The following is a 25,550-nucleotide window of genomic DNA, read 5'->3' as shown; positions in this document are numbered from 1 at the left end:
ACTGTCCTGCTTCCTTATTTAAAGATCTCATGGTTCAATGAGGTCTACTAGATAAACCAAACAACCTACCCATCACAAGATCCTTAACTTAATCCCACTTACACAGTTCCTTTTACCACGCAAGGCAAAATACACACAGGGTTGTCCAGGGACTAGGACATGGACATCTTCAGAGGACCTTTGGTCTGTCTGTCTCACAGTTAAGAAATACAGTTATGAAAGGTAACATGTCAAGCTTTCTGTTTGTGCCATAATAATAACTTTTGGGGGCCTTTTTCTCTACCTTGTTGAATTATCTTACTTTTTCCTTTTACTTTTTTCCCCTTCTTTTATTCAATCAAGGAAGTATTTACTTTTTCCTTTTACTTTTTTCCCCTTCTTTTATTCAATCAAGGAAGTATTTGCTATGTGTCAGGCACCGTGCTAAGTGCTGAGGACAAGGCATATCAAGTCTTCCGTACTACTGAGAAATAAGCAGAATTCGGGGTATTGATACAGAACCAGAGATCAAGATGGCAACTCTTGGCTTCTACGAAAAGATAACATTCAGTAGGGGCATTTTCAGCCTTGCAATTATGGGGGAGGTAGTCACATGTCTTCTAGAAAACTTCTGATGAGTATTCCAGCATCAAAGTCCAGCATACTGGAGAATATTGTCATTGTGAGAGGCACCCCGTGAAGCCAAGGAAAACAGACTTCCATGGGGAAGTCACCCCGGACACTCACTGGCTTCTCTCTGTATCTTTGTAATCCTTTACAAAATCTTCTAGAACTCGAGTGAACTGGTAGGAGAAACTGATGGTAAATTCAACCTTATGGGCCACTGAGTCTTTCAAGTTTTTCTAAGTCTTTTCCGGCACATATCTGGGATTCTGTGTCTTTACCTTGGTGACTGTGACAGATCCCTCTCATCTATTCTTTGTGTCCACAAATCAATGTGTCTTTTCACACTGAGAGACATGCAGAGAAGCTACACAAATGTACTCAGTCGGGCCAATGTGGAGGATAGGTATCAGAGGGCCAGGCATGGGCCACTGAGGCTAGCGTGCAAGACTTTCCATTCCCAATTACCCAAGGCAGTTTTAGTGTTTCTGAATTTCAAAATGACCCCCAAAGAGACTGCATGATAGCTTGCAGTCTGAATGAATAATGTATGGGAAGCTCCTTTAACAAAGATGAGGATTCCAAAACTAATCATTTTGAAACTGAGAAGATAAACGATTTTTATAAATGTTTATAAAATGCTCAGTTAGAATCTTGAAGAACATGGGCTCACATTTTTTTTTCTTTTTAATTACAGAGAAAACGCATCTAGAGAAAGCTGTGAGTAGTCCTAAGCCATAGAGTTTTGTAACTCGTTCCCACCACATAACAATGCTTTCTCTTTCCAGAATTCCTTGGGGGGAAGAAATGCAAGAAAATCTCGCCATTTCCTGCTTCTTTATGCCAACGGCTGCTCATGACTAAGTGGACGTACAGTTGCGATGGTTTTGTCCTGCAGCCAGCTGCAGGAGAGAAGCGGCAGGCTGCTTTCCAGCCAGGAAAGAATCTGCAAGTAATAATGGACTGTCATCTGAAATATTTTCAGATGTCTGCTTTCAAAAGAGAGAGCAAGTGAAGAGCCAGATTTACCTCAGGTTTTGTTGGAGGGCATCGTTTACCTTAGGTGCTTGTAAACCCCAAATTCTGTTTTTAACTCTTGACTCTTCCCCCAACAGTCCTTAAGGTTACAGCTCGTGCTGCTGGCTTCTGTGGCTCTCCAATGCTTCTCACATACTCCTCCTCTGACTTTGCAGTGCATGCCATAAAGAAAGGGATCATCCGTCAGAGCTGATCCCTGCCTGGTGCCAAAGCTGGACTCTGGCCTTTAATTCTGCCTGCCTGTGAGAGGTTTCAAAGCCAAGCAGTCATGCTGGGATTTCCTCCCATTTTTAAAAGAACTGGAGGTTTGATTCAATGCTCCTTATCTTTGCACTATGGGATTGAGTGTTTTGTTTAAGAAATACTCTAGAATTAACCTGTAGGTGGGATGAGGGGCTGAAATACAAGGAGCTACCTTCCCGGGCAGATGTGACCAGGTGAGTGGAATGGCAAGCCATCCTGAGCGCACAAAGAACTGAGTGATTTGTGGTCTGGTGCACAGCCATGGCGTAGTCACTGCCATGGTGTGGGGCAGCAATCGGGTTCTACATAGGTAATGAGTGTCAGAGGGGAGCTGATGACCTACCTCCCAGGAAGCCATTTGGTTCCTAATTCTCTGTATTAGGTATCTAGTCTCCAGGGTCTGTGGATGCTCTTAGACAAGTGTGTGTAGGATAGAGTGGGACACATTTAAGTCATGTTGATCCGAACCACCAGGTGCCAGGGGCCAGGTGCCAGGTGCCAGGTGTCAGGTTAAGGACTCTAAGAAGCTGATGGTATTTGGTAAAAGGGTACACGCTGGCCTGCAGGGCCCTGATTACCTGCAGCCAGTTTCTCTGTAAGTGCTGGCCTCCATGTCACCCACAACCCACTCTCTGGAGTAGTCACGGAGAAGGGGACCCTGCAGGGGTGGCACTGTCTGGAGCCCTTCTGGACAGGGCATCGGGCAAGCCCACGGCAGGAGGCCAGTTTGCCTTACCTGACACGTCCAGGTGCTCCAGGTTGGGGCAGAGGGACACCACGTCGAAGACGGCCTCGTTGGAGATATTGTAGCAGCCTGAGACTTCCAAGCGCCTCAGTTCCGGGCAGCACTGGGCGATGGTGTAAAGCCCTCTGTCCGTGAGCCGCCGGCAGCCGCTGACGATGACCGTTTCCAGCATGAGGCAGACGTTGGGGGTGTCCTGGCAGAGCCTGCGGGTCAGCACCTTGAGAGCGCGGTCCACATGCACTGTCTCGCCCGTCAGGCGGATCGTCCTCCAGAGGCGCGGGTCCCACGCCAGGTTGTACCAGCGGCGGCACACGCGCGCGCAGCGGCACAGCTGGTTGGTGGGCAGGAAGGAGAAGATGTGCACCATGGAGTGGTCGGGGAGGCGGTCTATGCTGGCCTGCTCCTTCTGGGGTCTGCCAGCGAGCCGGATGAGCGGGTGCGTGAGACGGGTCGGGGGCGGGGAGTGGACCATGGCCACCGTCTCCCCGGTGACGGAGGACGAGGAGGTGGACGAGCCCCTTCCATTCTGGAATCCTGGCAGGGTGGGTGGACATATCAAGGCTGGGCTGGGCGTGCTCAGTGTGCGCATGCTCAGGTCGGAGTCTGCAAAGGACAGAGCAAGGGGTTAAGTGTGAGGGCCTTGGCTGAGGCCTGGGAAAGAAGACACTTGTACTAGGCGACACTCACGCACCACTATTCTTCGGGACTCAGTCCACCCCCGGACGCAGTGACTGCAAGGCACACCCAGCCAGAGCGCTGCTCCAGGATCTGCACGACTACCAGACAAGATACAGTGTACGTTTGGGATTTGCAATGACTCAGCCCTGCTGAAGTCGTGCTAAAACTGCCCGAAATGAACAGGAGGGGCTGTGGCCATAAAACTTCTTTTATAAAGGCGGCCCAGATGGACTGGCCCCTCTGCAGACCAGGGCCCTGGGGCCATCACCTGCTGTCCTTCAGTCCCCATTAAAGGTGGTCATCAGAGCCAGCTTCAGAGTTTCACTGCGTCTCTTCTGGGGAGAAACAGACACTGGGTACATAAACTGACTTGCTTTCCTAGTTATCTTTTGGCTGGGTAGGTGGTTAATTATGTGGCATTCACAAGGAGAGGCAGTGTTTCAGAGGGGAGGGGAGAACACTGCTGCCTGCTCCCCACTCACCCTGGCATTCACACCCCTCCTTTTGAAAGCTGTTTTCAGAGTGGCCTGGGGAGCTGCTCAGCTGTTCCCTGAGGCCAGGATTTCAGGAGGGCCAGGGCTGTCCTCAGATACCTGGCACAGTACTGACTTTCCTTCTGGAGGACACTCTTCCTTTACATTTGAATAATGTGAGTCCTGACGGGTTCCTTGAAACCAGAAAGATCATTTGAGGAGGATACAAGTGGTTTTTAAGTTTTGGGAAGATTGAGAATTGTTTACAATGCCACGTGAAGCAGCAGCTTAGTTTTCTACTTCTCTCTCTCAATATATATGAGAAAGAATTTAGTCTTTCTTTAAATATACATACACATATATACGGTATAGTATATATATTCAGATTTATTTAGCAATAAATTTATTTACTCTCTAGCTCTACATCATGTCATATGAATATATTTACAAACTTTACATTACACATGTGTATACATATGTATGGATATATATACACAAATATATACACACACCAGTATGTGTGTGAGAGAAGAAAAACAGAAAGAGAATTTATCCCCTGAACACAATTTTCTTCACCTATAAAATAGATGAATGGACTTGCTGATTTCTAAGTCATGCTCTCATTATAGCTTTGACTTAAGCAAAAAAACTTATATATATATATATATATATATATATATATATATATATAGTTACTTGTGTATCTTCTCACATTGTGTTTTCCCACAATTTATGCCTTGGAAATTAATATTCATACTCTGTGTTCCTGGAGAACTTCCAGCCGTAGCACTGACGGATTTCTGTCCCCAGTCCACCTGCTTTGTGTATCTCTGGACTTTTCCATCCAGATCCACCTGCTCCATTACTGTAATATTTCACTTTTTTCCTTGTTACCTGAAACTTCACTTTGCTCATGATGCTTCTGTGAATTACTCCCCACCACTCACACATTTGTCACTTTTGTGTCCTGTTGCAAATGCCACCTCCTCTATGAACATTTTCCTGGGCTCTGTGAGACATGACTCGCTCACCTGGGAAATTCCCAGCCTTGGTTATGTAAGTGTTTGTGAATTTATCTTCGCCTAACGTGTTCATTGCTGTGCGCCCCTCCCCCCATCCTCATCTCCTTTGTCATCACCTGACTTTTCGGTTCAGGCTGGGGATGCTGCTTGTGTAGGCCAGTGAATGAGAGAGGAAAGCCTTTCGTGCACTTTGGCTTGACCTCTGAATCTTCTGCTCGGCCATCAGAAGACGACCCTGGCCAGCTCTGCTAACAAGACCAGGGAGATGTGTGGGGCAGGCACACCTGGTCCAACCTGCAGTGTAGAGAGCAGCTTGGCCAGCTTAGGGTAAGCAGAGCCCTGACAAATCAAAGACACGTGAACGAGAATAGCTCTTAAGCCACTGAAGTTGGGGGGTGATACAGGAGATGGCATTACCATGGCAACAGACAATGCCTATGTCTTTTATCACACTAAATGCCCTTCTGAGATGCAGGTTCAATGTGTTTTTTTCCATGTCCTAGTAGCACCCTTGCAGTTTATGGTATATAGTAGATGCACAACCAATGAATTGAAAGAAGTACCTCCATGTTGAAAAAAACAATCCAACTTGGCATGCCTATTTCTATCCCAGGTGGTATAAATGTCATATTTTTAAATCATTCACAAGAAAAATACACATTTCTCCCTTTTTAAGTCAGGGATAATAAATAGTAGATCTCAAAGAAAAATCTTAAGTGTAAAGCAATTAAGGATTTCAAAACTCACTGAAGCTATCGTACCAAGCTGCCACATTATGTAGCTACTCAGAGAATTGCCAGTGTTTTTGGTAGGCAGGGGAATAACTTATTTTGGGCCAGGAGGGAAAGGCCACCTGAGCTCTCCACGCTGACGCTGTGGCAGCTGTGAGCTCTGCCCTCTCTCCCTGCCCAGGTGTCATGCATCTTAAAGGAGAATACACTCAACAAGTTCTGCAGAAACGTGAACAAGTCGGGGGATGAAATACACTTACCTGTGAGTCTGTGTGGCTGCAGGGACACTTCTATAACCTACGCCTCCATCTGGCTCACATTTCTTCCCTCCCGTGTGCTCCCCACATGGAAGGGCAGAGCTGAGCACAGCTGTGCTCCCCGGAATGACTTCAGTTCTTTTCTCTCATTTCTTAAACCGAATAACCATATCTGGGTGTGAAAGGAATCCACACTCAGAAACAGGGCAGCCTCCCACACCCCCGGGGAACGCTGCCTGGGGTGGGGCTGGGCATTCAGGAGTGCGCCAGACAGCTTTGTTGCTCTTGTACTCGGAGCTCAGCAGCAGGATTTCAGCAGGAATTCTGGACTGCTGTCCTGTGCTCACAAAGAGACGAGTCAGGAAAACTCTGGCCAGGCAAGTTGGATGCCTCTTATCAGAACACACAACAGTATTTGCTGTTTTTTTCTGCTTTTTCTATATGTCAAGAACCATCAGAAAACTTTGGGAAGAAATAGTTATTTTACTACAATAAATACCTTTTGATAATAAAAAAACAATGAAGAGCTGAGCCCTAATTTGAGGCATGCATACCTAGAAGCTGTCACACCATATTTTTTCTTGGTATTTTCCCCAAATATATAAGGTAAAAGAATATGTATACACACATTTAGACTTAAAATTATAGTATTAGAAATAAAATATGCATGGTTTGCCATGCAATGTGTCATGGAGTCATTTTCTGTCACAAAAGAGATATAATTAAAGTTTTCTTACAGAACAACGGAGAACACCAGATGTATTTACATACCAGGAAAACAGAATGTGGCATCAAGTCAAACAAGCACCATCTCTGTCTCCAAAGGTCTATTTTGACTGCACCAGAAAAGACCAGGGCAAGCCTTTGCATGTAGGTATTTTTTTCCCCTTGTCCCTTTCCAAGGACTGTAAGCTAAATGAGTACAGCAGTAGGGGCTGATTTTTCTAACAGGTTAGAAATTAAGACCTCCAATGGCCAGATACGTGGACACACACCCAGGGAGGAGAGGACCAAAGGTGCAGAGGTAGGAGAAAGTCACAAGTCTCTCTCCGGTCTTACAGTCCTTCAGTACACACGAGCAGAAACACAGCTGTGTTTGAACTTGAAACATTTTGTAGACCCGAGCATAATTTTAGACTTCAATTCCTTGTGAGTTTCTACTTACTTGATGCTCAGAACAAGATCTGAGTATCTCAGCATAAAGGTGACATTCTCGGGGCTAAAGCACAGTTTACCAATAAACTCGGAGAGGATAACTGCTGTTTTTAATACACTGTACACTTCTGTATATATTTCTGTAAAAATTGGCCGCTGTAGTCCATCTTTCCTTATTGTTCCCCTCAGCAAGATGAAGTGATTCATAAGTAATAAATGGAAGAATTCCACAATGAAAGTTTAGCTTTGAATAGGAAATTGGGATTTACAAAAAACCACCCAATAAAACACTCATGACCAAAAGCTTCTATCGAAACAATCAAGTCGGCTGCTACCTACATCAAGTACCTTTAAACTGTGGCATGCACAAAAGGCTCTTGATCATTTTATTTGAAGAAATAATGTTACCTGCAAAGTCAGGAAAGGGAATGCCCAAATTCTTAAAATGTAGTACATTGACACAGCATATTAAAAAGCTCCAGAATATGCATAAAGAGGTGGCCTTTTAAAATTTGTTGAGACGACCATAAGTAGTCTTTGAGAAAATACTTTGTTTCAAGAATAAGTAAGTAGGTTAATAATGGAATCTGTTAAAGGTAAACTATGAATAATGTTCCTGTGTCTCATAAAGGCAATTTGGTAAAAGAATAGACTACGTATGCCCACAAGGTCCTATTACCTCGTGAGGTTGTAGCTATCACAGTTTGCATAAGTACATTCTGTGATGTTCTCACAGTGATGAACTAACCTAATGACACATTTCTCAGAATGTAGCCCTTCCACATAGTTTAGTGGGGTGCAGAGATGAATCAGGGAACTGACAGAGAAATCTATCAGAGGAAAGAAAACAATGTCACTTATGCATAAGTAAGATCTGAGAAGAGATAGGGATGCAAATACCACAAAAGCAGAATTCGGGAATGGAAAGGAGAAATGACCAGTTACTCAAGCAGCAGGATATATACTTTGTACTTGGAAGACCTGGGCCTTCCAAGACTCAAGGAAGCTGGATATATGAAAAAAAAAATATCACAGAACAACACCTACGTCAACCAAAAACCACATTGCTGTCTGTAGAAAGAGAAACAGAATGGACTGCAATGAATAGTCTAGATAGAGAAGAAAAGGAAAGATATTCAGTAAAATGGGGTGCCATAGATTCTTGGATTGCAGGGCTATATACAGAAAAGACAAGACTCATTCATTCGCTGAATGATTTAACAGTCATCGTTCTGTCTACCTAACTGACACCTAGGAAGGAAGTTACTGCATTTGACTAGATTATACAGCAAATACATCTACCTCCCCCCAACCCCAAGTCACAGTCCCACTAAAGTGTCTCCAGAGCATGGACTCTGACATCTCCAGTTTCTTGTAATCCTTTGGAGAGAGAGAAAAAGGATGATTGGGCAAGCATTGTATCACACAAAACCAGCTGGGAAACCAGACTGGTAAAGGGCAGGAAAGCTCTATTTCTAAGTCTAGAAATAAAAGTCAGTTTTTAAAATTCCAAGACAGAGACAATCAGTGTAGAACTTCCCAGCAGTGGAAAACTTCAATTAAACCATATTTTTAGTGTGCTTTTGGGTGATCTCATAACGAATGTAATTTTTGTTTGACACACTGGTGAGCCTTCAGTCGAATCAATGTAATTGTCTTTTTGTAAAAAAAAATATTGCTACATTCTCTGTTGGCTGGCTAAACTAAGAGTATGTTCCTTGAATTTTAAAAAATTCTGGCTCCATGAATACTTAATATATTTTAAATTTGAAATTTGTATGGGAATTTTTTTCTTAAGTAACTTTAAATGGCTAAAAATTACTAAAAAGAATAGCTGCATTTTTTTGTGCAATAAACACTATAAACTTTTTTTTTTCCTCATGGTTTCAAAAGTCCTGGAAATTTTTAGTAATTACAGCACAGTATCGAAAACATTCAAGGCATCTCTTACACACATACTTGTTAGCCACATTCTCTTCTAACTAGCTAGCTTCCTATTTTGTACAAGTTTTTATTTTCAAACCACTGCTGTTTACACCCTAGGAAGTCTATTTACATTACCCTGGGCTTTCAAAGTCCAAATTTACAAAGCTCCTCTGGATTTCTTCCCTCTGATTACCAAACTTTTCTCCAAGATACTTTCCATTATAAGTTGTCTTTCTCCACAAGAACTAGCACCATAAAAAGCAAGGTCTCTTTTCTTAGCTTAAACTCAAGCTTAAAAAAACAGATCTATAAAACATAGCTAGTGAGAAAATAATACACTCTGAGTGATCACTTTTCTTCTTGTTTGATTTCAAAATATTTTCTTTTAATGTGGTGCAGATCACGTAAACGACCTGGAACTTAAGGCACTAGCTGCTGTAGAGTAGAAATGTGCAGACAGAAGGTGAGCCTTGTATCTTGCCCGGAGGGAGTTTCCTTTTAGACTCAAATGTTTTCTTTAGAAATGTCATCAGAAAGTAGAGTCTGTATAATCAGCTGATGGCTAAGACTCCCATCCAAGAACAAAACACCTGCTTTGTCAGGCACCTGGTCCAGTGCCAGGTAAAATCCTGATGAGGACAGTACACCTTTTCTAGTAAGAGCGTATGTGGTCTGGTCCATGTCCAGTTCTTTCTTTATACCTGAACAACAGTCTCCCAATGTTAAACAGTATTTGAACTAAGCCTGGGTTCACTTTTGCTGTAGCTCTGCCAGAAAGAATTATCCACAGAGCTAAGGAAGCTGTTAAAGCACGTTGCTCTAAAAGCTATAAATAAAATCAGTCAAATATACAGAATGGCTTCTTTGGATTTTGCCTGCAAAGTATCTAGAAAGTATCTTTTGGGAAATTTATACTCAGGGAAAATCAGAATGACCTAAGACACTGAATCCTAGATCATAATTCACCAGAAACCTTTTGGTTTTATTTTGTGCTGAAATAATGACTTCTTAAAATGCTTCTGTTTCTTATCTATAAAGGGAGATGACCATATGGTATTTATACATTAAGGCAATGTAGGCTGTTTGATCCCTGAGTGAGTAACATTGCTACAAGAAGCCACACTTTTCACAAGCAAGAGGATAAACTCCCATGACAGAATATATTTCAGTATTTCTTTTTAACATTTCCTAATTTCCTTTTTGTTTTGTAGAGTTCATAATTGTTTTTTTATTTTATTTTAAAATCATCATCTATTTCTGATAATTTTTGGCTAAGTAAGGTAATGCTATCATCCTTGGTTTTTAAACAATAACAAGTTTACTTTGAAAATATTAAGTGAATCTAAGGTGATGGGCACATATGGTAACAATTAGGACAGCAAGATACAAGAGTTGCTGAGGAGGGGCACTGAAGGTTGACAAAATGGAATTCAAGTATCATCTTCTGTAAGTCACTGAAACCTCATGAGCCAGAAACCCCTCTTCCATAAGCTGGAAAGAACTCTGCTCGCTTCACAGACGAGTTAGGCGAAGGCTCTAAAAAGTGGGGTTATCATTAGTGGGGCATTTAAAAACAATAAAACCTCCACTAAGAACTTCTTGAAAAAGAATTTCTGGGGCCCCCTACTATGGGCTATGTTTTAAGGATGTAGTATTGAAGATTCCATGAGATTGTCAGGAAGAATGAATTCCTCACTCTTGCCTCTACAAAACTTTCAAATATTTCTCATGTCTTGGAGTGGGAGAAACACAAAAATAAAATTCATCATTAGAGTACAGAGTACTTACTCTTAGTCAACAAAATACAGTCATTGTGTTGTCTGGTAAAAGAAAATGCAAGCTATGTAAATTTCTTCTCATAATGTATTTAATGCAATCTATTTTTCTTTGATATGGTAGACACCTCTCTTCTTGAAATTTCTCTTGGGTTTTCTGCAATTTTATTCTTTCCTTTGTTTTTCTCTGCAATACTCATGTTCTGAATTTCTTCTATGGTGATCCCCTTCAGTACTGGTGTTCCCCCCAGAGTTTCATCTTAGTCTCTTTTCTTTCAGCTCCTGGCTGTCTCTGGGTGGACCTACAGCCCTCCATGGCTTCACGAGTTGCCTATGAGCTAAGGACTCCTGGAGCTGAATGCACGGTCCAGGCCATGTTCCCTTTCTATTTCTGTGCCTGTGTCAAACATTAAATGGACATGCCCAGGAACGTGTTACCTCTCTGTAGCTACTAGGAACCTGTGATTATTGGAAATTAAATTCATTACATTAAACTGAGAACTTAGCTCCTCAGACACACTGACCATGGCACATGAGTGGGCAGTAGCTAATTTACTTAGCACAGAGAACAATTCCATCCCTGAAGAGCCTTCTATGGAAAACTGGCTTAGTGGCTCCCTCCACCAGCACATCTGCTATTTATCTCCTGTGCAATGCCTGCAAGATAAACTCATCAACAGTCTTTGCAAAACAAGCTTCTCCTCTCACTTGGTGTGTTATTCATGCTTCATCGCTTATCTGCTCCCCGAGCTAAAACCTTTTACCTTCCTGCACTGCACTGTGTCCAGCAGCCCGTCTCACACCTCCTTCCCTGCTCTCTCCACTTTGCTCACCTCAGCTCAAGTTCTTAGCGTCTTATTTCTTTTCAACAACTACTTAAGTGATATTCCTGACTCTAGTCTTCCTCCGGCCCTCTGCCTTGCTGATAGGTCTTCACGCCTCATTTAAAGTTTCTAAAATACGGATCTGTTTCCCTCCCCACTGAATGGTTCCTTTCTTCTGTTATGGGTTGAACTGTGCTGTTCTAAAACATATATTGAACTTTTACTCTCAGGAGCTGTGAATGGGACCACATTTGGAAAGAAGGTCTTCATAGATGTGAGCAAATTAACACGAAGGCATACTCCAACAGGGTGGGCGCCAGTTCACTGTGACACGGGTTCCTATAAGCAGAGAAAACAAACATCCGTGGAGGAGACTGCGTCACACAGGGATGATTACTGGTGTGCACAAAGATGGACGTGGAGATAGCTTGCTACACTGTTGCAAGGCAAGAAACACCTGAAAGAAGCAAGCATCCTCCAGGACAGGAATGCCAACAACTTGATGTTGGACTTCCAGCCTCAAGACTGGAAGACGGAAATTCTGTTCGAAGCTCCCTGGTTTTTGGTATGTAACACTGTAGTAGCCTCAGGAAACCAATACAATTTTTTTTTTCTGTAACTTTTACTGAATCCTTACGATATACCAGGTATTATACCAGGGAATAAAGTCCATCTTTTAAAAAGTATGTATGAGACTCTTCCAAAAAATACACACTTCTCCAAGATGAAGAGCCTCTTCCAACCAGATTAAGGGACAATGTCTCAGTCATTGCTTAAGTCTCTGGCAATAGGTCAGCTTCTCTCTCAAGTCCTCCAGGTCCTCCTCTAGCTAGCTGTTTTTAGTGATTTCGTTGATCTGAAACAGCTCTGCATCCTAGCCTTTCCCACCAAGTAACCTCTCCTCCCAATAAAGTCCAAGCATCTTGAGGCCAGGAGCTGCCTCATTCATCTCTGATTCCCTCAGGTTTTTACCTGCTTCTGCTACACCAAGACAGCTCTCGGCTGTTACTTGGTATGACCACAAATCTGTTCCAGTTTCCTTTTGGCTGCAGTCAGAAATATTTATGGGAACTACTTGGAGGACTCAGATGTTTCAGATTGAAGGGATTGGAACCTCTCTCCAATTTATCAACATTTCATATTTTGTCTTTGGTACTTCACTTAATTTAAGCTGAGGCAGTACACACTCGGAATTTAATAATATTAGCCTCCTCAGGAGATGGAGCCAAACGTGCAGTGCTTTTTTCCTGAGGACACCTTCTGCCCCTCACCATTCACATCTCATCACATTAAAACATGAAAATGCACAACAAATAAAGAAGAGTAACACTCATACTGGCTTAGAATTTTAAGACCTATTTCATTGACGTTTGGTTATTTAATGTAGAATAAGAACTTTCACGGTTCCTCCCAAACTGATTCATACATCAATAATAATAATCAGAACTAGCTTTTCTTTACGAGTGTAAGATTCTATTCCCTGTCTTCCACAAGATTCACAGATAGCCTTGCAAGGCTTGGGAAATGAGCCAGCTCTTGTCTTGATAAGAGAAGAAACACATAAAATTCCATGAAAAATGCTTGGAATCTATCATTTAAATCTCCAAATTATACATTAGAAGGCGGTCTTCACCGTTTTCTATCCTCAGTAGTCAGACAATGCTTGCCTCTCATTTCCTCATGAACAGTCACAGAATCCCAATGTTTACAGCTTTTAAAGTACAACAGGTGACACAGAATTGAATTTAGAGTCTACTATGAGATACTTAGAAAATTTCAGTTCACAGCGGAAAACAAGCCCCACAGGGAACAAGAGTCTGGCTCATAGATTCAACTTTCAAGTGAGAAAACTAGAAAATTTCACTAAACTTACGATCATGTAAAAGATCAACAGTGAGTCGGAATGTTTCCAAAACAAAGCAAATCCCCGTATTTCCTTAGTTATTTAAAAATATGCTCTTCTATCATCAATATTCTTTAGAATTTGTTGTGTAATTTATATATAAAACATTAATTATATGGAAGATACAGCTCTAAGTGTCATATAAATATATATGCATAAATTCAAATTTCCTACCAACATTTTTAAATGCTAGGGAGAACCAGTAACCCCAAAATAAAGAGGTACATTTTATTGTTTCTGTATTATCAAGCAGAGAAAATAACTTAGCTCACTTTAGATCCTGCTTTATTTTTTGTGCTGTGGGTCTGTTTGCAGTGTGGTGGGATTTGGTTCCTTATACTGACCTAGGGTAAACTTCTTGAGGGGCATTCCCTTTGCTTTCTCTAGTCAAGTTCATAACTTCTTGACAGCTCCCAAAACTGCCCTTAGGGTAAGGGTTTTCCAAAGAATGGACCCAATATCAACTAATACAAAGAGTGGATTCACAATGAAAGACTATCAGGGGCTCAATTCTTGACCAATCATCTTAGTTTTCAAAACTGACTTCACACTTTTCTTTAGGATGCTCTCATTTAAAGGTAAAATTAATAATAATAGTTGGAAATTCATCTGCAGATTAGAATTCAGGAAAACTGAAATACTTCTGGAAAACCTATGCATAGCAACTGTAATAATATATTACCATGCAAAGAGGATCTTTCATAAGCTCCCCAACACACCCATATCCCAATGGCATAAAGTTTCTGAGTCATGTTTCTCTTTAGAAAATACATAAAAGTTTATATTTATTGTATATATCTAAGTATTTGCACCAAGCTTGAAAAGCAAATCAAAATATAAATCCCTAATTATATAATATGACATTTGGATTTGTCTTTAAAATTCTTCATTTAGTCACAAAATTCTTTTTCAAAAATGCTTGGGTGGAGTTTGGGAACCAGGAGGATAGGAAATATACATTTGATAAACAGAAGATGATTTCTATTTAAGATTACTTTTCTGGGCAACTTTTGCTTTTATTTCTCTTTTATGCAAATTCAAGAGCTGTGTTTAGTCATAAAATAAATTAAATATTGAATTCTGGTTCATTTATATAAATTCATAGAGTAAGATATTTCCTTTCAGTTGATGACATATGTATTTCCTTCTAGGAGGTTATGATTTGATATTGTGATATGGATTGGGGTTTAGGCAGGGCTGGGGCCATATACACACATTAGGGACTTAAACTGAAGCCCATTCTGTCCATTCCTACCCTCTGCACTCTTCCCTGTGGCTTCCTCCAATCCACAGCACAGAGGTCACTCTTTGGTGGACCTACTTCACTCACCTTAGGGTTAGAACTGGGCTCAAAATACATTTACCAGCAAGCACTGACATTCACTCTGACATTATATTATAGAATTAAGGTTTCAGCTTTGCTCCAGTGGTTATTTGTTTGGTTTTAAAACATTCCTCTGTTAAATTAGTAAACAAAGAGTGTCAAAGATACTAAAAGCATTTTTCTGATTCATTCATTATGAACAGAGGTTGACCAGGCGATACAGCTTTTGTTTATATAATAAGAACTGTCTTAAAGTTTTAAACTGTTTTAAACTAAGCCTTTATTCTGGATCAAATTATTTGCAGGCTGGACTCTAGAAAATAGGTTAGTTCTTTTTGAGCAATAAGAAAACAAGGTCTCTTACAGAGGTTTAAATGAAAAGTAAGATAAAAATGTATCGATGTTAGATTATAAAGTGAAATGTGAACACTTTATTGTTTTGGAATTTCAGATCATTTTGAAGAAAAGAAAAAAATGATTAATAGGTAAGAGACTGATTCATGTTGTCTCTTGCAGCAAGACAATAGTCAGATGATTAGAAGAGCCCTTGCAAAACCATGAACAACGTCAGGTCATGTGAAATAATTCAGCAGGACAACTGGAGATTGACAGTAGTGACACTTAAATATAGTATGGCGGACACAAGTAACGATGAACGATCAAATACCTAATTCTAACATTCTTCCTCGGCTATAACATTAATTACAGACTGTGTATGTTTTTCATTACTAAAATATAACCTAAACAAATACAATCAAATAGTTACAAAATAGAGGGTTTTCTTTCAAGAAAAAATTTAGAAAGATTTTAACCAGGATTAATATGTAAGATAATAAATATGTAGATATTGATATAACTTTCTTTTTTTGTCTTACATTCCTGGGAATAATTTTGATCTTACAGTAAAAATTATTTTTTATCACCAGTAATAGTTCTGCTTATGATTTGAGTTGTAAAATGACCCAAATAAAATTAACAGAAACTCACTACAACCATAACCTACCTAATAATCACAGCAGAGAATCATGACTTTTGCCACAAAATCCACAAAAGGTTTATAATTAAGAGTTTGATGCTGCCATATAATCAGAATATAGAATAAAGAACATCATATATTCATATCAGGGTTATGAATTTGTATGTTTTTAACTGTGAGTCAGTACACAAAATGTCAGACAAGATGGTCAAAATTAACATTTGACTAACATATGGCATAGTCTGAACAAATCTGGTTTAAATTCAGAAATGTTTCAGAATCTCCAAAACCAATTCTTGAAGTAGCCCTATGACATTATAGATGGGATTAAAATATGAACATAATATAAGATTTGTTGAGACTAGTATACTGTATTTTGAAAGGTGCTGTATTTCACAATGCCAATCTTAAATTTAGATAGCTAAAATAATCATTATTTCTCCAACTCTTCCCTTTATTTCCACAAAGTGTAAAAACAAACTCTCCAAAAGTTACATGAAAAGATAGACACTATTCACAACTATGCAATATGATCCTCACACTGCAGGAAAGATGAGACAAGAGCCATTCTCCTTCCCTTGTGCTGGGCTTCTTTGAATTAATTATGGCAGTTTGTCCTACAAAAATTTTTAAAATTCAAGTTGGATAAGAAGCAGAAAAGACAACTAAGGTGGCTGCTATACTGTAATATCTTTAATCTTCTTGAAAAGAGATTCCATAAAAAAATCTATTAAAATTCCATCTTTCAAAATTAAGAACTCCAATCACCAAAAAAAAAAAAAAAAAAAAAAAAAAAAAAAAATCCCTCAAACATCTGAGTAAATTGTGAACTCCCCTTCTCCCTCCCTTTGTTTGCATAAAGGAGGAGGAAGGGCTTCTAACTAGAAAGAGTTTCCGGTGCATACCAAGGCCAGCATGAGAAAGCAACCAAACAAGATGAACCAAGAAGATGCTGGTCTTTCTGGATGGAGGTGTGTGGGAATGCAGGAAGAAGAGAGTCTTAGTCACATTGCATGGAGCATAACCTAACCACCTTTCCAAGTCTCTAAATAGCTTGGAGTTAGCTCTTTAAGGAAGAAATATTTCTTTTCCTAGATGGGTCCCTTTCTCCGCTCTTCCATTCCTGAAATAGGATGCCTGGAGTTTTGAAATTGTTTCTACTCCTCACTGCAGCCTCTGGCCTGATCTTCCATGTGTAGGTTCTCTGCAGGTGGACTCCAGAGGTTACCTGAGGTGACCCCTATCCCTTTTCCTCCCAGCATTTTTGCTCCAGAGCTCCTGGGCTCAAACAAGTGGTGGGAGGAACTCTTCAGTGCTATGGTGTCTGCCCTTCTCAATTGCTCAGACTTGCCTTTTAAAATCTCTCACATCAACATTATGAGAACATTGTCAGAGGTTCTACCTTGCTTGCCTAGAGATCAGAGGGCAAAGACAGTGAATCCACCTTGAAGGGCTGAAATGACAACATGGTATTGGATTTCTGAAGATAGTTCTATTATTTTTCTCCATTTGGAAGCCTTGCTGAAAGAACTGTATCATTGGCCCTTGAATTGTGCATAGTCAACTTGAGATCTACTTAGGGGGCCTAGGAAAGAAAGACACATTTCCTCCTAAAAGAGAAAGTGCTTAGTTGGGTGATCTGGAGACACACAGGCCAAAATGATAGCTAATGAAGTAAAATAGAACTTAATGCTTGTAGTACTCAGTATTTCATTGATGATGTAGGCCTTGAGCCCATGGTCTGATCATCCATTTAAATGATGACAATACACAACATAACATCTATAGAGATCACCTTGTGAAGGTGGTGGCCAGTGCTAATTCATGATTATCTTACTTTAAAGTACTGTATCATTTTCATTGTTTGCTTTGGTGTAATTCTGTTTTGTCTTCTTTGATTTTATTGTATCTGATGGCATGGGCAGTACTTCATATAGAATAAAATATAGTATGGTAGCCATTTTGGATTTACTTTTGTTTTGAAGATCTGTATTGCATTCATTATTTTGCTTTTATTGTTCTGTTCTTTTTTAAAAATTTTATTATTTTAAATTTTTTTTACATTCTGTTCTTTTTTTATTTTAATATGTCGGATGATATGGGCAGCTATTTTGAAGACAAGATGCATTATGGTAGCCATTGTTGATTTCCTATTGTGTGTATCACTTTACACTGTTTTGATTGGTTTTATTCTGTTTTATTTGGCCAGAAGTTTTTTTTTTTTTTTTGGTCTTTTTGAGACAGGGTTTCACTATACAGTTCAGGCTGGCCTTGAATTCACTTTGTAGCCCATGTTGGCCTCGAACTCACAGCGATTTTCCTCTCTCAGTCTCCCGAGTGCTGGAATTACACAGGCATGAGCCACCATGCCTGGCCTTCATTTTCCTTGGTTTTATATTCTTTAAAATTAGAAAAAAAAAGAAAGTGCTCAATTCAAACATGGGCTAACATGCCATTCAAACATGCCACAAGACAGGATGGAAGTTTATTTTACAAAAACTAGAATTGTACCAACTTCCTCAAGTCATCTTGAAAGTTTTTCTTTTAGAAAAATCAACTGCTTACTTTGTATATTATTCAGTTGTCTTCCATCAACACCATGGCAGCAAATGGCAGAAATGTACTAGCTCAGAACATTAGACCACTTAGGTAGCATAACTGTGTAGACATATATGCAATACTGAGTACTTTTCAGTAGAGACATTAAGAACACTTGGGTGTTACATGCTGGGGTATCTGTGCCTTCTAAGGAAAACAAACTAATAGCTCCATAGCTTTAAACATCCTGTTCCATTTCAAATATGAAGCATATGCTGTTAGGAGGAGAACAGAATAGCCATGTGGAAGCCAGACACATTTATATTAATATACAGCTATTGCTGTGCTCAGAGAGAAGGCAAGGAACCACCCAATGAGAGGGAGGTAGTGGAATATTTGCCTTTTAGAAGTTAACACAGGGTACGGAGTGTGCATTATTGGATTGGAGTTTTGATGGGTCCTATTTAAATGCGGTTATCAGTTCATACTTTAATCACATCACTTTTGATAGGCATAAGAAAGCAAGTTAATTGTTGAAGGATGCAATTCCTCAGGTACTTGCATTTTAAAATAGATATTAACTTGAAAAATTAAACCTGAACAATACACAGCAAGACATGGCAATCACATCAGATTAAAACTTATTAGGGATGCAAATCCAATTATCTGCATTCATGTCCAATTGTTTGGGTATCATCCAAAAATCCTTTTGAGGCGGGAGAATTACTTAGGTCTCAGTCCCATTCAGAAGGGTAATAATTTGTATGAGACCTAGTGATACGATGTACCTGTGGTTTTATTGCATTCTTGTTTACCTTAATGACCTGTGGTTCCTTTCAGAAGACTCTTGTGAAGAAATAAATTACATCTTATTAATTTAAATACATACAGTAACAAAGAAAGGATTATTTAATCCTTCTAGCACCTGTCATTCAGTGCAAAAGACGGAAGGTTTGTATCATTGAAAAATTCATATTGAACCCTAATCCTCAAGGTGATAGTATTTGGAGGTGAGATCTTCAGGGGTGCTTTGGTCATGAGGGTGGAGCTCTCATGAATGGGATTAGTGCCCACATCAAAGAAACCATGGAGAACTCTGTTGTTCCTTCCATGAACTAAAAAGTGAGACCTCACTAGAATCTGTTCAGTCTTGACTTTGGACTTCCCAGATTCTACAAATAAGAAAAAATTTCTTCTGTGCATAGACCATCAGGTGTATCATAGTTTTGTTTGGATAATCTGGATGGACTAACAAATTCAGCGAGCTGTGGTGGTGGATTTAGAAATCCGAGTTATTCCTGAAGAGTGCATTTCTAGAGTCACCAGCCCTTCTGACTGGTGACTTCTCTTCTTGCGATCTGGAAATGAAGTAGAATTCTACTTAATATTTTGGTAAAGAATTTAGGTTTCATTAAGAGCCCCGAGGACTCTACCCTTAATTAAGAATTAAATTATTAATTAAACTCTTCATAAATGATTCATCTAATTTATCTTTCCACCGAGAAATAAAACTGTTGTAAAGAAAACTGGAGGTCTATAAATTGGGTCAATGGGTGCCTCTGTTTGTGATAACTTAGAGACAAGAATTCAGAGTAGCAATGATTTTCTTTCCCCTTAAAGCAAATCATGTCCACCTCAGTCAGTCTATACTACTTCAGTCTTTACAATCATGTTCTTCAGTTTTATTGATTCATTTGATTGGAAATATGTATTATGTTATGGACTCCAATGTCTACTTTTAAGATCCTTTTATTTGATTTGTTTTGATATAGTGGTTTGAATACTGTAGGGAACCCACAATAATAGGTTTCCTGGGAACTGTGAAGTATTTTATTTAGAAGGTTGGAACTATTTCACCATCCAAAAGATGTGATTCTCTTACTTAATGCTCCAACCTGTCATCCTGTGTCTCACCGCTGCTAACTTGTTTGGTAGCCCCAGGAATAGTTTCTGCAGCATAAGCATCAACAAATGATGTTTCTTTTTCCTTTGCAACCCTTCAGTGCAGACTTATCTTGCTGGGGTGCTGGAGAGTCAGAAAATGAAAAGGTATGAGGGTGACTTCTGTCTTTCCTCCAAAATGGATTTCTATCAGTAGAAATGCTGTCCGGTGGCCTCAGATTAAAACAAGGACAGCCTTGGAACCAGTTAGTACAAAGCACTGGCATCATTTATTTCACAGTATGAAAAAACTGAAAATATTTTTGTGGGCTTTAGACAACATAATGTTGCTCAAATCAGGATCATTCTTTGTATATTGGGAAGAAGAATCAAGGATGAGAGCAGGGAAGACTGAGACGCTAAAGTGGACCACAGTGAGCTTATCAGGTGGGCTTTCCAAGTAGCTTCCTTGCTAGTTTTTGTCCTGTGTTCAGTATGGGAGCAAATATCTTTGAGAAAAGTTCAAAAGAAGCACTTGCTTGGTTTGGGCTAGAGCTCAGTCATATTTGCCTAGCACGTGAAGGCCCTGTGTCAACTAGTACCTCACAAAACAAGAGAAAGAAAGCAAGGAAAAGAAAGAAAGAAGAAAAGAGGAAAGAAGGAAGGAAAGAAAAAGAAAGAAAGATGGAAACAAGGAAAGAAAATGAAACGGACAGGCCTTCTTATCCTTATTTCACTCAGGGTTTTTATCATGAATTGGTGTTGGATTTTGTCAGTAGCCTTTTCTGCATCTCCTGAGATGATCATGTGTTTTTCCCCCTGGCTTCAGTTTCTGTGGTGCATTACATTTGCTGATTTGCATATGTTGAACCATCCCCGCATCCCTGGGATGAATCCTACTTGGTCATGATGTATGATCTTTTTTAATGATTTGCTGCATTCCGTTTGCCAGTATCTAATTGAGAACTTTTGCATCTATGTTATGAAAGACATTGTCCCATAGTTCTCCCTTTTGGTTGGGTCCCTTTCTGGCTTTGGAATCAGGGTAACACTTCCAGGAAGAGCTTTGGGAGTACTTGTTCCCTTTCAGTTTCATTAAAGAATCTGAAGAATATTGGCATTAGATCTTGTCTAAAAGTTCTTGTAGAATTTGGCAGTGAATTTGTTGGGACCCGGGCTTTTTTTAGTTGGTAGTTTTTAAAATTAGATCTTAAATTTCACTGACTGATACTGGATTATTCAGTATATTTATATTATCATGGTTCAAATTTGCTACTTTATATGTATGTAGGAATTTATTCATTTCTTCTGAATTTGCCATTTTATTACAGCATTGATTTTCAAAGTAGTACTCTTTTGGATTGCAGAAGAATCCATAGTGATTTCCCTTTTTCATTTCTATTGCATGAATTTGAGTTCATGAAAGAGTCAACAGAGTAGTACTGTGTCATTAAGAAGGATAAACTTGAGTCATCTGTCGGGAAATGGATGCATCTCAACACTACAACGTTAAGCGAAGTAAACCAGACACACAAGCTTAAATATTGCATGGTTTCTCTTATATGAGGAACTCAATGTACAAACAAAGTGTGGAAAGAAAACAGATAAGAGGAAGAGAGAGAGAGAGAGAGAGAGAGAGAGAGAGAGAGAGAGAGATTGCAGATTACAGTCAAACATGGACAATGTATCTAAAAGTGTTCTTTGATTTAATATAATCGTTTTCTGTTTCTTGTTGTTGATCTGTATTTACGGTAATTAATTCTACAAGGACTTATAAATAAATGGAGCTGATCTTGGCAAAATAAAAGAGGGATGGAAGGAAGGGGGAAAAAGGTTTGAGACATGTTATGTACACATACCAATTCCCTACAATGAATATAATAATTATGTATGGAAAATCTGTACTAATAAAATTGAAAAATTTCAAAAGAGATGCACTGAGAAATACTTGTTGATATCTTCTGAAGTATGTATCTTTGAAATAGCACTAACAGTATCTTTTCTTTGAACATCACTGTCAACATTCTCATAACGGCCCATTAAAAACTGCTTCTTGTCTCAACTCTATTTGTAGGAAGATCGTTACAGGCTTTGGTTATTTTTTTCTTTGTATTACTGATTCATTTTGTAGAGTTTTTGTTCAGGTCTCTGAATAGCTCCCAACTGTCCCAGAACTCTTGGCATTACCCTTCAGCTTTTCCTGATGCATCAACACAGCTGCCCTCCTGCTTGAAGAATTGCTGGAGGAAAACTAGGGGTTTTTATTTTATTTTGTGTTTCTTGGATTATTTTCTCAAGCCATTCAGGCCAGAGGTTAAGCTTATAAAAGATTGCTTGTTCAAATCCGTTTACCTCAGTGACGACTCCCTTTCCATGTAAATGACCTCACATCCTATCATTTTCATCAGCAGAACCCTTGAAGCAGAACTAGGTTTCAGAACATTGACATTAAGCACCAAAAATGCTACAATGATTGATAGCATGTGTGCATGCATGTGTGCCTGTGTGTGTATTATATACATTCCATCCTCTCTGCACATGGGTTCTACATCCATGGATTCAGCTAACTGGAATTGAAAAAATTTAGGAAAATAGTTATGTCTGTCATGACATGTGAAGACATTTTTCTTGTTGCTATTCTTTAAACAATACAGCATAATAACTACTTACATGGTATTTACATTGTTAGGTATTAAAAGTAATCTACAGACAAGTGAAAGTGTACCAGAGGATACGTGTGGGTTGTACGCCATTTCATATGAGAGACTTGAATATCTCTGCAGACCACCATTTGTGGGGCTCCTGGGACCAATACAGGGTCCAACTCTCTCTATAAATCTTGGACATATATTTATATTACATGATGTGTATAGATACATATAAAATCTTAATTTTGGAAAGCTCTATGAATTATTCAATCCTGTTTAAAAAGAGGAAAAGCAACTCCCCACAAAAGATAGAAATTGTTGAGCAAAAAATAAATATGTGGCAGGAGATGATCAGGTGCAGTGAAGTGGCTTCCTGGCTGATGGGAAAATAGACCGAGGAAATGGCACAGCAAATGTGTGTGACACTGAACAGGTCCAGATAATCGCTCTGAGCTGCAGTATTTCAGCAGGAGAAATGTGTTAGTTGAGCCAAGAATACAATGAGCCTTATTCACCTCCTAGAAAAGCTATTTCAGGAAGAGAGTTGTATCTTCTGATACTTATTTTAAGCTGGAGGCTAAAATCTAAATTTTGCCATAAAAACATTTTTCACATGTCTATGCCTAAGGACAATTTTATTAGAATCAGGGCACAAGCATTCCCAGGAGAATGATGGGAGACAAGTCACACTCTTCATTTCTATTTACACTGATGACAGGTAGGATACCGCTCTTTCTTCATCTGTCTTTGACACACACATAAACGCTGTATGTCTATCAACCAATCAAGCTGCTCTCTGGCATTGCACTGCCACCGAGATCACTGCCACATTTGCAGGTTCCTCTTGATGGCTGATGAGTAGGTGCTGCCTGAACAAATGACATAGCTCATGAGGACCCCAGCTGGGGCAGAGTTTAGGTGACTCAGGAGATTTATATGGGGGGAGGGGTATGTGAATGGAAAACCCAACAAGATATCTTTGTTTTCATGTTTTGATTTCCAAAACAAGAGCATTGCATTTTCATTCTAGGCTTGCAGTAACAGTGGCCTTAAACACTAGGGTGGGAGATAGCTCAGGGGTACAGCAGGTCCTCTCAAGGGGTTTCTCAACTTTCACTGTCTTCCAACTGTCACCTACCACACTGGATCAATCTTAAAACACACTGACTATCCATCAACTCCCTTAACATCTCTGACTGGTTTCCTTCCCTGAGCTCTGAATCCAGATTACACTTCTTGCCTGTTGACAGAGGGCTGGCTTCATCCAGATGTCAACATGATTTTCCAACCTCCTCTTTTAGTTCCTCCCCTGACCTGGCCTCACTTCCAGACAAGCTGAACTAGCCACTACTTCCTGGAGCATGACATGACTTCAGTCCCCTTCCTTCTAGATGTTACCTGGGTTCTTCTGTGTTCCTTCTTGTGAATTTATGTTCTTGTAGCTTTTAAATCAGTTTGAACTGAAATGAAATATTCCTTATGAAATGTTTCCTGGATGCACGCCTCATTGCACCACGCAGCCCTTTTTATCTTAATTTAAGCATTATTTATCATTCTGCTCACAGACCCTGAGCTCCACAGTGACGGTTGCCCAGGTGTGTTGTTCGCAGCTATTTTTCCAGCATCTACAACAGTGCTTCACATTCAGAAGCAAATACGGTATATATTTGCTAAACAAATTGTATAAATAAAGGCTTTAGCTGGAGTTCTTTAAAGTCTCTCTTCTCTATTTTTATTCTACAGCATCAAGTTGAATAAGCTCAGCCAAGGCTCAACAAATACTTTGAGTTTAGAAGTATTTTTTGGTTGTTGAACCAGGAGACTGGCACTTGTCACTGCAGATTATGAAGCACAATTAGATATGCTATGTTTCCTCAGACTTAATGCCTTGTGCTTGGCAAGGGAGGTTCTTTTTTTTTCTTTTTCCTTTCCATTTTGGGTTGAGTTATTAAGGCACAGAAATAGGAAGTACCAGCCCTAAGATAGGCCTGCTGGTCTCCTCATGTTTGTCAACAACAGATGCCAGAGTAAGCTGCCTAAGAATTTCCATTTCAAAGGGTGCAAGAAGTGCCTGGCAGGAGTTCTCCCTAGTCCTTGAGGTGTGGGCACACTAGCTGGACAAGTGGGGTACATGCCACCATTTGTCCTCCAGATGGTGTGATTTGCAAATTGGCTTAAAGATTGTTATCATTAAGATCTGGAATGTGCTCCCGAGGCTTGAGTGCTGAGGGTTTGGTAGCCAATACTGGTCCTGTTGGGAGGCACTGAACCTTGAGGAGGTGAGGCCTAGTTGGGGGAAGTGGCCCACTGCGAGCGTGGATTTGACAGGTGTACTGGTCATTCTCTCTCTCTCTCTCTCTCTCTCTCTCTCTCTCTCTCTCTCTCTCCCCCCTCACTCTTTCCCTTCCTTCCTATCCATGTGTCCCCACTCTCCCATTCCTGGCTACCATGAAGTGAGCAGCATTTGTTCCGCCATGCTGTTCTGCTATACTCTACTGCTCACCACAGGCCCAGACACAATGGAGCCAGGCAATTCTGGACTGAACTCTTCAAAACCATAAGCCAAAACAAATCCGTCTCTCATCTGTCTTCCCTGAAGTTGATTGTCTTACAGGAGCAGACAGCTAATTAACAGAACTTTCTTCTCTGTAGCAGACTGTCCCATCACACAGCTAGAGCAAGGAAGAGGCTCCTTACCTAGATCTCCTTGGAGTAGGTTTCAGAAGTGTGGAAAAGGTGACAAGGCAATTAATTTTTTATACCAAACCACCTTGCTGGCCTAAACATCTGAGGTCAAAGGGGAGGCTCAG

At 40.0% G+C, this 25,550-nt stretch overlaps 1 protein-coding gene across 1 annotated transcript in view; it reads right to left on the bottom strand.

The window, feature by feature from the left end:
- Fbxl7 (F-box and leucine rich repeat protein 7) overlaps positions 1–25,550 on the bottom strand; it is a 379,539-nt gene that overhangs the window by 7,982 nt on the left and 346,007 nt on the right. Inside the window, exon 3 of the mRNA XM_003466725.4 lies at positions 2,621–3,232. Coding sequence (XP_003466773.3) covers positions 2,621–3,232 — 612 coding nt within the window. The remainder of the gene's footprint in view (positions 1–2,620; positions 3,233–25,550) is intronic.

Source organism: Cavia porcellus, unplaced genomic scaffold (genome assembly GCF_034190915.1).
Source record: "Cavia porcellus strain 051 isolate PalLab524CR breed Dunkin Hartley unplaced genomic scaffold, mCavPor4.1 scaffold_11, whole genome shotgun sequence".
In the NCBI taxonomy this organism is placed as follows: domain Eukaryota; kingdom Metazoa; phylum Chordata; class Mammalia; order Rodentia; family Caviidae; genus Cavia; species Cavia porcellus.
The sequence above is the reverse complement of the archived record's forward strand: the minus strand, read 5'-3'. Positions and strand labels throughout refer to the sequence as shown.